The sequence below is a fragment of the Mizuhopecten yessoensis genome, unplaced genomic scaffold, assembly GCF_002113885.1.
Source record: "Mizuhopecten yessoensis strain PY_sf001 unplaced genomic scaffold, ASM211388v2 scaffold7469, whole genome shotgun sequence".
In the NCBI taxonomy this organism is placed as follows: domain Eukaryota; kingdom Metazoa; phylum Mollusca; class Bivalvia; order Pectinida; family Pectinidae; genus Mizuhopecten; species Mizuhopecten yessoensis.
The window spans coordinates 72,242-85,732 of NW_018407063.1; the positions used below are offsets into that span (position 1 = coordinate 72,242).

Genomic DNA, 13,491 nt, shown 5'->3' on the forward strand with positions numbered 1-13,491 from the left:
GGGAAATCACATTTTGGACCAACATTTGTTTAATTTCCATTGGAAGTAATTCAATTTGGGTTAGCATTATCAGTATTAGGTAGCAGTTTGATAATAAGCACATATCAGCCCTGACTGACCCCCAGGGGCTGATGGGTGGGGCCAAAAAGGGTCGAATTTACTGAAATTTCAAAAATCTTCTTCTCAAGACCCAGATATGGTAGAATCAAATACTCTTCATAGATGGAAGGGTCTTAAGGTTTATGACCCTAGGGTCTCACGTTTACCCCCTTGGGAAGGGGGGGGGGGGGTCAAAATTTATTATGGTTTATAATGGCAAATGATACTTTGAATATTACATGTTAATAACTTGATTGGAATTATAACCTTGAGTTGACAGTTTGATACTTTGAAAATTTTGAGCCAGCCCTACCCCCAAGGGCTGTAGGGTGGGGCCCAAAGGAGTCAGTGTGCTAAAATTTCTTCATTTTCCTTGTTTAGAATCAGAGGTGCTAGTTTCAAATACTTTTTAGTCTTAAATCTGTATGCTAGATATTGAATAAGGTGGTTTTATTGTTTTTTGTCACTTTGAATAATATTTCTGGTCATGTTAAAAACAAAATCAACTCTCTGTATAAATATATCAGGTGACCCTTAAGGCCCATGGGCCTCTTGTTTCTCAAATATGATTTGTAGGTTCCCCTTCACTCAGTGGTCCCGAGTTGGGCATGCTAACTTTTGAGGTTAATCAAAAGATTGATTAAGATGGCAGATAGGCAAACTGATCAAACAGATAAGAGAAAAGAAGAGAAAAGTTAAACTGGCATAGAACTAAAGAATATAGTACTATGGTGGGTGCCAGGATCTCTTGTTCTTTGAATGACTTCTTTTTAAGGACTGAAGGACTTAGGGCCATGATATTTGGCCAGTAGGTACTTGGGACAGAGTGCAATAAAGTTTCCTCAAATAAATGACCTTGACCTACATTCAAGGTCACAGGGGTCAAATATGAACATCTTTGAACAACTTCTTCAGAATAACCAGGAGGCCCAGAGTACTAATACTTTGCTAGTAGGTACCTGGGACAGAGTTATATAGTCTGTCTTGAAATAAATGACCTTGACCAACTGTTGAGGTAACAAGGGTAAAAAGTGTTAAAAACCTTCAAGCAACTTCTTTTTGAGTAACCAAGAGTCCTAGAGCAATGATATTTGGCCTGTAGGGACAAAGTGATATAAAGTTTCAACTTTCAAGGTCACAGGGGTCAAATATGTAAATATCTTTAAACAACTTCCACAATACTAGGAGGCCTTAGTTGATGATATTAGACCAGTGGCATGCTAGGATAGAGTAGTATAAAGTTTCATTTAATCTGGAAAATTCTCAATGCCAAAGGAGACTTTATATAGTGAAAATATTTTCCCATATCTAGGTGAGTGATACAGGCCCTCTGTTCCTCTTGTTTAGGAAAGATACCTATCAAGTTATCAAGTTAATTTTCCTTCTTCAAAAGCTTTTATCACGAAATAGATATGGTGTGTAATAGTTAACTCTAACTATGTTTCTATCTTTTCAGGATATATTACGATGTCGAGTTTTAACATCAGGAATCTTTGAAACCAAATTTATAGTTGATAAAGTGAATTTTCAGTAAGTATGTTTAAGATTGCTTAGCTGTTTTTGAAGGTTGTGATCATCACATTGTGATTAATTTCTTTAAAAGCATCCATTGAATAGCTCTGAAATGTTGGTGCTTATTTGGAATATGAAATGTGAGTGATGAAATTTGTGCAACTTTAAATGTTGCTCCAGTATAACAAAAATAAATAAAAATTCCAGTGTGGCTGGGTGTTTTTTTGGGATATTATATTATTTCCTTCACTGGATGTTCATGCATGTTCACCAAACAGAAGTCTCTGCTTTTAAAAGTGTAAGTACTGTAAATTATTGACCGTGCTGATGGGGGAGGGTGTCTTTATAATATTGATCTCCACGAAAAAGGAGATGGGGCGCTAATTACAACATAAAATATTTTGTATCATATCTAGGGAGACATATTTTGTAAATTTGAAAAGAAAATATGATATTAAAAAAAATTAGTAGCAATACATCCAGACGAGTAGGCAGGTTAACAAAGTATGGTAGGTATGAAGTCATCAGAGCCATTTATAATTATAGATTTCAGGGTTTGATTTGAAGGTGGCTTTGATTTTATCCATATGAACGAGATGAAAATTTCGTTGGAATGTCATACCCTGAAAACATTGTGTGATAAACTGTTTATCATCTATATACTACTACCTTAAATATTTCTTTATTATTAACACATACCTTCCAAATCACTCCTAGGCTCAGTGATCACCGAGGTTCTTGGACTGTGACAAATGTAAACAAATAGAAGATTACTGTGAAGGAATACCATGAAACTTCAAACTATTACAAAAGACTTTTTTTTAGCTAAGGCTTTAGCTGCAACCTATTGATATTACTTCAGTTAATGAGCTCAGATATACAAATATATTCATAAACGTGGTTTCGATACATACGCCACCTACCTGTAAAAAAACAGACAAATTGCAAATAAAATCTATTACCACGGACTCAAGTTCACTCAGAAGACATGAGATATAATATAAATTCCCTGCTACAAGTTTGTATTCTGAAAAATACACTTCATATCTCCTTTGGGAACTGTCGCTTGAAAGCCTTTACACAGAATTACTGTCCACTGATTGGTTGAAATTGGCATCTTGCATTCACACCCTTGTCCTACTCCAGTTCCATATTACTGCCCAATTTAGCATGAATTCCAAGCTGGAGAAGGGATTTTTTCCTTTCACAGTATTGTTGTTGACACAAACGAGAGTTTGAGTCCTTGTCATCAACTTTACTATGCAATAGCAATAGTGGCGTTAATCCCATTGATGAATTTGGCAATACTTTGCTCTGATTGGTCAAAATTTTGGAAGCCCAATTTATGAATGTTATTTTCTATCGTTCTCCTTATTCACGCTCTATCACAAAAGAAAATAGTTCCCCGATTTACACCCACCTGAATTAGATTCTTTTCACAAATAGATATGTTAATATGCTGAAACAAGTGAACTTTAAATGTTTTAGTAGTTTGAAGTCATTCCGTTTCTCTGTATTGCTAAATAATTGTCAAAACAAAAATGACATCCTTTTTTGTCGCGCAAAGATGTTTGACCTTTCGGCTTCTATGTGACCAAGGAGGAAACCTGCTGACAGCATCTAAATTGTAAGTGTAAGTATTTTATTCATTACTATTTGGTGACATAAAAAAATATACAGGGTACATTAAATTTGATTTCTTTGTTTTGGCATTATTATTGTAAACAAAAAACCTTGCCATCATAAACTCCTGTTTTGATTGTTGCTTCATGTCCGTGAACCCAGACATTGTTGACGATAGGAACAACTTATGATAAAAACGGTAACATAAAACAGTTTTATATGCAAGAGAATTATTCTGTGAAAAAAGTTTGAACAGGTCCTATTTTGATATTTACTTTCCTTCGTGGGCTAGCAATTTCAATGCAGTCCAAGGGATGTAACTCGTGTTTACACTAAATAGACTTTGAACCTACTGATGAGTGGACAGTCAAACGTGCTTGAAAGGGAAAACAAAACAGAAGCTGTACAGTTATGCTGCACGGATGTCGTATATAATGATATAGCAGATCGTATTGAGGATGTCAGGTTTTCTTGTTCTTGATCAAACGCCTTCAAGGAAAAATACGAAACTCATATAACACATACTGAAATAGCTCCGCAGCTGTCAATTTTTTTATTTTTTTTATTTAGTAACAAATATTATTCATAGATTCTATATTTTTTCATTCATAACAAAAATCAAGCAATTAATAGTAACTGGTCACTAGGCTTAAGATTGGTTCGTAAATCATTAGGCCCAGATTGATTGTTGCCCCCCAGGGGCTTGAGGGGCGAGGCCAAGCCCAATATGGGAAACATAGGAAATTATTCTTTAAAATCCTTCTTCTGTAGGAATGAAAGAATTTGGTCCATATTTGGTGTGGAGCATCCTTGGGTAAAGGGGAACCAATTTTGTATAAACGTTGGGTGTTGCCTCCCTGGGACCTGGAGGGCAGGGCACAATAGAGGAACTAGAAGTAAAACCTTTATAATCCTTTTTCTACCATAGAGATTAAGGTATTTTATACTTATTTAGTCTGGAGCATCCTGGAGCAAAAGGGACTTAGTTTCGTATAAACATCGAGTGTGGCCTCCTTGGGGCAGAAGGGCGGGGCCCAATAGCGGAAACATAGCAAATTCTTTCTTTGGGTGAAGGGGAACCAATTTTGTATAACAGTATGTCTGACCCCCCTGGAGGCAGAGAGGTGGCGCCCAATAGGAGAAATAGAGGTAAAACCTTTAAAATCCTTCTTCTACCATAGGGATTCAGGGATTTCATCCTAATTTAGTCTGAAGCATCCTTGGGCGAAGGGGACTCCATTTTGTTTAAGAAGTGGGTGTGGTCTCCCAGGGGGCAGAAGGGCGGGGGCCCAATAGGAGAAATAAAGGTAAAACCTTTAAATCCTTCTTCGACCATCAGGATTAAGAGATTTTATCCTTATTTAGTCTGGAGCATCCTTGGGTCAAGAGGACTCAATTTTATATACTCGGTGGGCATGACCCCAGTCAGGGCTTAGGGGTGGGGCTCTGTTTGAAGTTTTTTCTCGCTATATCTCAATTACTGTATGGATTTTTCTGAAATTTCATATGTACTTACAGCACCTACCATGGAGTGCTATATCTTTACTTAATACCAATTATTTTAAACATAATTCAGGTGAGCGATACAGGCCCTCTGGGCCTCTTGTTTATTACTGTTATTATTGATATTTGAAAGAACTAAGGCCCCTGTGCATTGATCATTTGAATAGATACCCAATGTTATAAAATCAGTACAGGCATAGATTGAATTTTTGTGGTAAACTTTTCTGTCAAAGGAAAAAATAACAATATGGTTTACTCTTCCAATATTTGTTATCGTCATTGTTCAGTGTCTTGCTACACTATTTCATTTTTTTCCTTTCTTTTTTTTTATTGCAGATATTAAGCTACATTTTCATAATATTAAATAATTAAATAATAACCCTGTACCCATAGATTTTAATTTTATCTAATTGGAATTTATATTCCACTCCGTACTCTTTTTGTTCAATTTTAAATTAAGTCTGTAGACAACTGTAGTACAAAAGCTGACCATTATCAAAATACAAATATTTCCCATTTTAGGTGATCTGCACACCAGTATCTGCTGGAAGTTTAAGCCATCATAATCGGAGAGTTTGGCAAGATGGAATGGCGTTTGCAGTAACTGACACAGAAAGGACTTGTAGGTCATCTCACCCTACCTGTTGTTGAACATAGCAGAGGACACTGATTTAGAGACATATCAAGTGGAAGTGAAGAATGAAGAGATTCTGTGAATGGACAATTATAGAAGTTTAACCTTATATACACATTAAATGCATAGAACTAGAAGCTTTTGTATGATTTTTGTTCCCCCTGGCTTATGGGGGGGGGGGGGGGGGGGGGGGCGTCACGTTGCATCCCGATTCAATGTAAACACTTAGCAACTTCATTCTTTGACAGATTTTATACTCAAACTTTATACAAAGGTACAACCCTCCATAAAATGGGGGGGCATATAGTGTTGCACATGTCCGTCCCGTCCTGTCGCATTCCAATGTAAAAGACTTCATTCTTTGACAGATTTTTAGCTCACCTGCCAAGTGAGCTTATGCCGTGGCGCGGCGTCCGTCGTCCGTCCGTCTGTCCGTCCGTCTGTCCTCGTCCGTCAACTTTTCCTTTAAACAACTTCTTCTGAAGAACGGACAGGCCTAGAGTCATGATATTTGGCTGAGAGCTTCGTTGGTAGGAGCCCTACAAAGTTTGAGAACGAAAATGACCTTGACCTACTTTCAAGGTCACAACGTTCAAATATGTCAAACAGTTCAAACAGCTTCTTCTTCTGAAGATTTAAAAGGCATAAAAGTTTGCGAATGAAAATGACCTTGACCTACTTTCAAGGTCACAGCGTTCAAATATGTCAAACAGTTCAAACAGCTTCTTCTGAAGAATTAAAAGGCATAAAATTATAATATTTGGCTGGTGACTTCCCGGGATAGAGCTTAGGGTGATGATATTTGGCCAGTAACATGCTGGGATGAAGGGGTACCAAGTTTGTTCAAATACATGACCTTGACTTATATTCTATGTCACACGGGTCCAATATGTTTAAAACCTTTAAACAACTTCTTCTGAATAATCGAGAGGCCTAGGGTGATGAGATTTGTCCAGTACATACTTGGTTGAAGAGCTACTAGGTTTGTTTAATTCAAGGTCACAGGGGTCAAATATGTTCAAAACATTTAAACAACTTCTTCTGAATAACCAAGAGGCCTGAGGTGATGATATTTGGCCAGTAGCATGCTGGGATGAAGGGCTACCAAGTTTGTTCAAATAAATGACCTTCATCCATTTTCAAGGTCACATGGGTCAAATATGTTTAAAACCTTTTAACAACTTCTGATGAATAATCAAAATGCCCAGGGTGATGATATTTGGCCATTAGCATGCTGGGATGAAGGGCTACCAAATTTGTTCAAATGAATGACCTTGACCCACTTTCAACCTAATGTTATTGTTTGACATTCAAGGTCACACTGATATTCTGCCTAGGCAGCTGTAGCTGTATTTTAGTCGACTTTTAAGATTACTAGTGTGAGATTAATACCAGGTGAGCGATGCAGGCCCATTGGGCCTCTTGTATGGGGAAATAACACTCTTGGTATATTTTATCCATTTTCAGCAGAAAATTATTCAAACTTGGTCAGAATCATCTTTGGTGGATGAGGGTATTACATTGTAAAATTGGAATTCCTGCCCCATTCCCAGGGGCTAGGGTGGGGCCCCAAAGGGAACATTTACCAATATTTTCAAATTCTTATCCTTTGATGACATGACATTTATTGTATTTCACTTAGTTTACATGCTGATTTCCACATCACATCTAAACGATAAAATAAAGCTACCAATACCTATGATATAGCTCAGGTGACTACTGAGGACCTTGGCCTCTTGTTATTATGCAGCGTTTTATGCCCATTCCTGGAACAGCAGCTGATATACGCGAGATAAATGATCAAGTTGAGGTCACAGCGACCTTGTTATGGGATGTGACTCACTACCATCTCATAATGTACCTATATACAATTCTATATATTCAGACTTAGGTTGAAGGGGTATAAAAAGAATAAATGCAATTCTACTTGCAAAGTTATAATTATGTTTTATAATATAATGATGGACTTGATGTAAGTTGAACAATATACACAATCAACTTTAAATTTTCCCACTGACCCAATTGTTTTATAAGATCTTAAAACATGTATCCACTTTCAATTGTGAAAAATTATTGTAAAGAAATGTCCATTTATGCAACACCTCATTTGAATAAAGGCCTACTTGCCTACAAATTAAGATTAAGAACATTTTCTATTTCCATTTGAACATTGAAACAGGTCCAATACGTTTGTCTTCAGGGCTTTCAGTACTTTGATTTTTTGTTCTATTTTCATCATAAGACATAACATGTTCTATTTTCTATTCATAAAAGATGAGGCGACACAAACATACCCCGATAATACTGAAAGAGGGTGATGGCCCTCTTTTGAAATAAAAAAGAGGGTTATAGCGTGCGACGTTTTTTTTTCGCAACAAATATAAGAAGAGTAGATTATAAATTAGAACTTTAATATTGTAATGATGCAAAAGGTACATTCTACATTCATTGAACTGTTCTTCCAGCAGATCTAGCTGATCCTCATCTGCAATACCAAATTCAAATCTGAAAAATAAAAAAACATTGGTCAATAACACAACTCATCAAAAATTAATTCATAATAATAGATATGATACTGTGTTTTCACAGGCATTTGTTTCTGTAAATAAAAAATGGTCCTGACAATAAGAGGTCACATTCTACTGATATAAAATACCATTTTATTTGTCAATAAAAATGTTCCTGACAATAATATAAGAAGTCACAGTACCCTACTCGTATAAAATATCAATTTTATATGAGGACCTTTTTTGTCTCACCGCTATGAAGTGGAAGCAAGACTAAGGTGTTGCTTTTCCTGCGTCAGCAGCGTCAACATAAGTTCTGGCATTTAAGTTAGTTTCACTGAAAGTATAAGTGCTAGACTAACCAAACTTGGACCATAGATGCATTTTAGGTAGTACTTCTCAACCCATGCATCAAATGCTACCTTTCATGGTCCATTGACTTTGTCAGCATCTCCATTAACATCAAGTATTTGCATTTCAGTTAGTTTCTCTGATACGTGCATTGATGTTCAAATTGGGGCAAAGGAAAGACAATCAATCCTAATGGCTTGTTATCCCCTTGCAACGAAAGTTTGAGGGGATATAGGAATCTGCCTGTACGAACGTATTTACGTATGTTACACTGTTCGTCATCGCTTTAGTGACTTCATTTCTCAACGGAATTTCATGAAACTTCATTCAAGTGTTTGGTATGACAACACCTTGAACAGTTTCGCGTTTTGGGTAACTGCGTTTGAGATCAAGGTCACTGCTACTATTTTTAGAAAAAAAATTGTCATCGCTCTAGCGACTGCACTCCTCAATAGAACTTCATGAAACTTGATACAAGTGTTTGCTATGAAAATGCCTTGAACAAGTTTGTGTCTCGGGTAAATGCGTTGAAGGTCAAGGTCACTGTTACTATTTTTAGAAAACTATGTCCTCGCTCTACTAGCCACTTCATTCCTCAACGGAATTTCATGAAATTCGTACACATACACAATGTGTGAATGTGAGGGGATTTGTATCACGTGTGATGCATTGTTATTGATAGAAACCTGTGCATGCTTTTGAATGTCTCGGTAACATGGTTTTTAGCTCCAGATCCAACTGAAATATGCGATTTTCAAATAGTGCAGATTGCAGCATTTGGTCCACAATCACTGGACTGCATCAATTATGTTTTCTTTATGCATTTCGTGTAGTAGAACCTGCAAGTCACCTTAAAGACTTTTTCCTTCCAGAAGACACTACGTATATACAATTGTAAAAACAACTTAATTATTCGTCACTCATCTCACTAATTACCTGTCGATAAGTTCTATATATAAACATTTGTAAAAACGGTTCAAGAATGTATTCAAACAACTAACAACTTACCTGTTGGTGAGAAATGGAAACGGGAAATAGATCGTCTTCTTCATAACAGAGCATGGAAAAGTCTAGAGAATTCAGAGTGACTTTGGTAACTTCTGATATACGAAAAGATTCAAGCAAAAACAAATACTGAAAATATGTCTATATATATATACTGGCAACCCATGATTATGAATTTATCATGATACCGGTAGGTAGTATAAGGTAATATATAGATGATAAACACTTTTTCCATATTATGAGAGTTGAGTATGTTTCAGGGTGATGTGACTTGTTATTTTTCAGTATGTATGTTTAAGGGGGATGTGACTTGTTAGCTCACCTGGCACGAAGGGCCAAGTGAGCTTATGCCTTGGGGCGGTGTCCGTCCGCCGTCTATCAGTCCGTCCGTCCGTCCGTCCTCGTGCGTCAACTTTTCCTTTAAACACCTTCTTCTGAAGACCGGACAGGCCTAGAGTCATGATATTTGGCTGAAAGCTTCGTTGGTAGGAGCCCTACAAAGTTTGAGAACGAAAATGACCTTGACCTGTTTTCAAGGTCACAGGGGTCATATATGTCAAAAGCTTCAAAAGACTTCTTCTGAAGAACTGAAAGGTATAGAATCTTTATTTTTCATTGATGGCTTCCTCGGATAGAGCCCGACAAAGTTTGAGAATGAAAATGACCTTTACCTTCTTTCAAGGTCACAGGAGTCAAATGTGTCTGACACTTCAAACGACTTCTTCTGAATAACTAAAAGGTATAGAATCTTCATATTTGGCTGATGGCTTCCTGGGATGGAGCCCCACAAAGTTTGAGAATGAAAATGACCTTGACCTGTTTTCAAGGTCACAGGGGTCAAAAATGTCAAATGCATCAAACGCCTTCTCCTGAAGAACTTGAAGGTATAGAATCTTTATATTTGATTGATGGCTTCCTGGGATGGAGCCCAACAAAGTTTGAGAATGAAAACTAGTTTGACCTACTTTCAAGGTCACAGGGGTCAAATATGTCAAATGCATCAAACGACTTCTCCTGAAGAACTTGAAGGTATAGAATCTTTATATTTGATTGATGGCTTCCTGGGATAGAGCCAAACAAAGTTTGTGAATGAAATCGACCTTGACTTACTTTCATGGTCACAGCAATCAAATATGTCAAATAATTCAAACTACTACTTCTGAAGAATAAAAAGGCATACAATTATAATATATAATATAGAAGCTTTAAGGAATAGAGCTTACCAATTGGAAAAGGAAAATGACATTGACCTACTTACAAGGTCACAGGGAAAAATATGTCGAGCAATTTCTGAAGAAGAATCAAAAAGCATAGAATCTTATAATAATATTTTGCTCATAGTGTTAACAGATGGAGCCAACAAAGTTTGCGAGGGAAATATTTTTAGTGCAATATAATATTTAATGAGAATATTTTGCTATGACTGCTTAAATATTCAGGTGAGCGATACAGGCCCTCTTGGGCCTCTTGTTATTTTTCAGTATGTATGTTTCAGGGCGATGTGACTTGTTATTTTTCAGTATGTTTGATGTGGGTGGTCAAAGGGATGAGAGGCGGAAGTGGATTCAGTGTTTTAACGATGTGACAGCCATCATCTTTGTAACAGCATGCAGTAGCTATAACCTCGTTCTTCGGGAAGACCCAAGCCAAAATCGACTCAAAGAATCCCTTGCACTTTTCCTAAGTATCTGGAACAACAGGTGAGAATATGGCAACAAAATTGAAGATCGTACTTAAGACATTTACTTACTTACTTTGTTACTCCTCTCATGTCATGTACCCGTTGCAACTTGTACCTCTTGTACTGCTTTGATGAACCTGTATGGTACTCAGAAGGTTAAAATACCAGGTGAGCTATTGAGGTCCCTTGGCCTCTTGTGCCAATTCACAGAATGATTTTGTCTTATTTCTGCCAATTCCTGAAATATCTGCCTGTTTCTGCATCATCTTATTATAATATCCTGATAACAGTCTTCTTCGCATTTTGAATAAGCCTAGAAACTGATGCATATATGTGACTGTGATCACACTTTTTCTTTCTTTAGGTAGAAAATGGAGGGAAGATGTGTTTTCGACGAGAGAGACAAAATTTATAGTTAAGGTAGTCCTCCCCAAAAAGTCTAAAAGCAAAGGAATCAAAAATTTAAACCAGAATACAGAGAATGACATTTCCATGTCATTACACAACTTGCGTGTATGCTGGGGGTATACTTATCACCCCCCTCGGTGGCAGCTCTAGTTTATTCCAGGAATGTCACGTGACTATCGTAATATTTCTGGGACTAGTGATGAGAAACTCTGTACTGGGAAGTCTTAAAACACTTAACTATTGACCTTACACAATAGGTAAGAATTAAGTTTAGTCAAAGTACTTCCATTATGTGGGAAATTTTACTTTCTCATGGTAAGATTTCCGGGTATATAAGGTTGACAAGGGTTATTGATTAAAAATGAATTGAATAATTCGAGGTTATGATATACCGCTTTATCACAACCTAGTTGGTAGGTCGTCTCAAAGCGGTTCACAAATAATGATCTGTGGTAATTTTCCTTTGCAACCAGCCAATATCTTTCTCAACTCACTGGTGAGCATACAGCCAGTGCTGCCATTTCGGCTCTTACAGCTAGCATTCTACAGTTCCAGCACTGCCCAACCACATACTCATTTATAGCTGAGTAGACTGGAACAAGCAGAGTATAGTATTTGTTCATAGATACAACACAGTGCCGTGGGGTGACTCGAACCTGCAACCCTTCAGTCACGGATAGGATGATGGATCCTCCCAACTATTCTGCAGATCATCTGCAGTTGAGGATATTTTGGCAGTAGCATGCTAAGATAAAGGGCTACCAAGTTTGTTAAAATGAATGACCTTGACCTACTTTCAAGGTCACAGGGGTCAAATGTTTTAAAATCTTCAAACAACTTCTTCTCAATAACCAAAAGGCCCAGGGTACTGATATTGGGCCTGTAGCATGCTGGGATGAAGGGCTACAAAGTTTGTTCAATTGAATGACCTTGACCCACTTTTAAGGTCACATGGGGTCAAATGTCGTAAATCTTCAAACTACTTCTTCACAATAACCAAAAGGCCCAGGGTACTGATATTGGGCCTGTATTATATTGGGATGAAGGACTACCAAGTTTGTTCAAATGAATGACCTTGACCCACTTTCAAGGTCACAGGGGTCAAATATGTTAAAATCTTGAAACCAATTCTTCTCAATAACCAAAAGGCCCAGGGTACTGTAATTGGGCCTGTAGCCTGCTGGGATTAAGGACTACCAAGTTTGTTCAATTGAAAGACCTTGACCTTCCCTCAGCCTAATGTCCTTGTTCGACATTCAAATTCACAGGCGTCATATGTTTAAATCTTTTAATAGATTCTTATGAATCAAACACTGATATTCTGCCTGTAGCTGTATTTTGGTCCACTTTAAAGATGACAAGTGTGAGATTAATACCAGGTGAGTGACGCAGTCCCATTGAGCCTTTTTTTTTTGTGTTTGTGTTAATTCACTTTCATTTTCTCCATCCTCAGGTGGCTACGAACTATCTCAGTAATTCTATTTTTAAACAAGCAAGATCTACTAGCAGAGAAAGTCAAGGCGGGGAAATCTAAAATAGAAGAGTATTTTCCTGACTATCGACGCTACCAAATACCTTCAGATAGTAAGTATAAAGTGGTCCTCTACCTTCATCTGTTCATAAGGTTCACAGCAACCTATGAGCAGCATTTGTAATTAACTTGTTCAAGTATTATAACAACTTAAATGGCTATATATTTAGATATTATTGCAGAATGAGAACATAATTATGAGCACTGAGGTGCAATCATTGTTAGCTCACCTGCCCGTAGGGCAAGTGAGCTTATGCCATGGTGCATCGTCCGTCCGTCCGTCATCAACTTTTTAGGTCACCTGAGACAAAGTCTCAAGTGACCTATTGCGATCGCCTTTTGTCCGTCGTCGTCCGTTGTCCGTCGTCCGTCGTCCGTCGTGCGTCCGTAAATAATTTACATTTTCGACTTCTTCTCCAAAACCCCTGAACCAATTTCAATGAAATTTTGCAGGGACCTTCCATGGACAAAGGTCAACAAAATAGTTGCCGGTTTAGTCCTACGCCCCCAGGGGCCTGAGGGGCGGGGCCAAAAGGGGTCAAATTGACTAAAATTTCAAAAATCTTCTTCTCCAAAACCCCTGAACCAATTGCAATGAAATTTTGCAGGGACCTTCCATGGACAAAGGTCAACAAAA

The 13,491-nt window shown here is 37.5% G+C and overlaps 1 protein-coding gene across 1 annotated transcript; it reads left to right on the forward strand.

The window, feature by feature from the left end:
- Positions 1-1,514: 1,514 nt before the first annotated feature.
- LOC110453581 (guanine nucleotide-binding protein G(s) subunit alpha-like) lies at positions 1,515-13,038 on the forward strand. The gene is made up of 3 exons (XM_021502561.1): positions 1,515-1,629; positions 10,755-10,934; positions 12,777-13,038. Exons 1-3 carry the CDS (start codon positions 1,538-1,540, stop codon positions 12,976-12,978), a joined length of 474 nt encoding a protein of 157 aa, XP_021358236.1. The 5' UTR covers positions 1,515-1,537; the 3' UTR covers positions 12,979-13,038.
- The last annotated feature ends 453 nt before the right edge of the window (positions 13,039-13,491 follow it).

What these genes read in the sequence shown, in the direction of transcription:
- LOC110453581 (XM_021502561.1), top strand. Translation starts at nt 1,538, where the DNA reads ATGTTTCTATCTTTTCAGGATATATTACGATGTCGAGTTTTAACATCA. An exon ending in GTTGATAAAGTGAATTTTCA is followed by an intron (nt 1,630 to 10,754) that starts GTAAGTATGTTT and finishes GTTATTTTTCAG; the next exon opens with TATGTTTGATGTGGGTGGTC. An exon ending in CTAAGTATCTGGAACAACAG is followed by an intron (nt 10,935 to 12,776) that starts GTGAGAATATGG and finishes CTCCATCCTCAG; the next exon opens with GTGGCTACGAACTATCTCAG.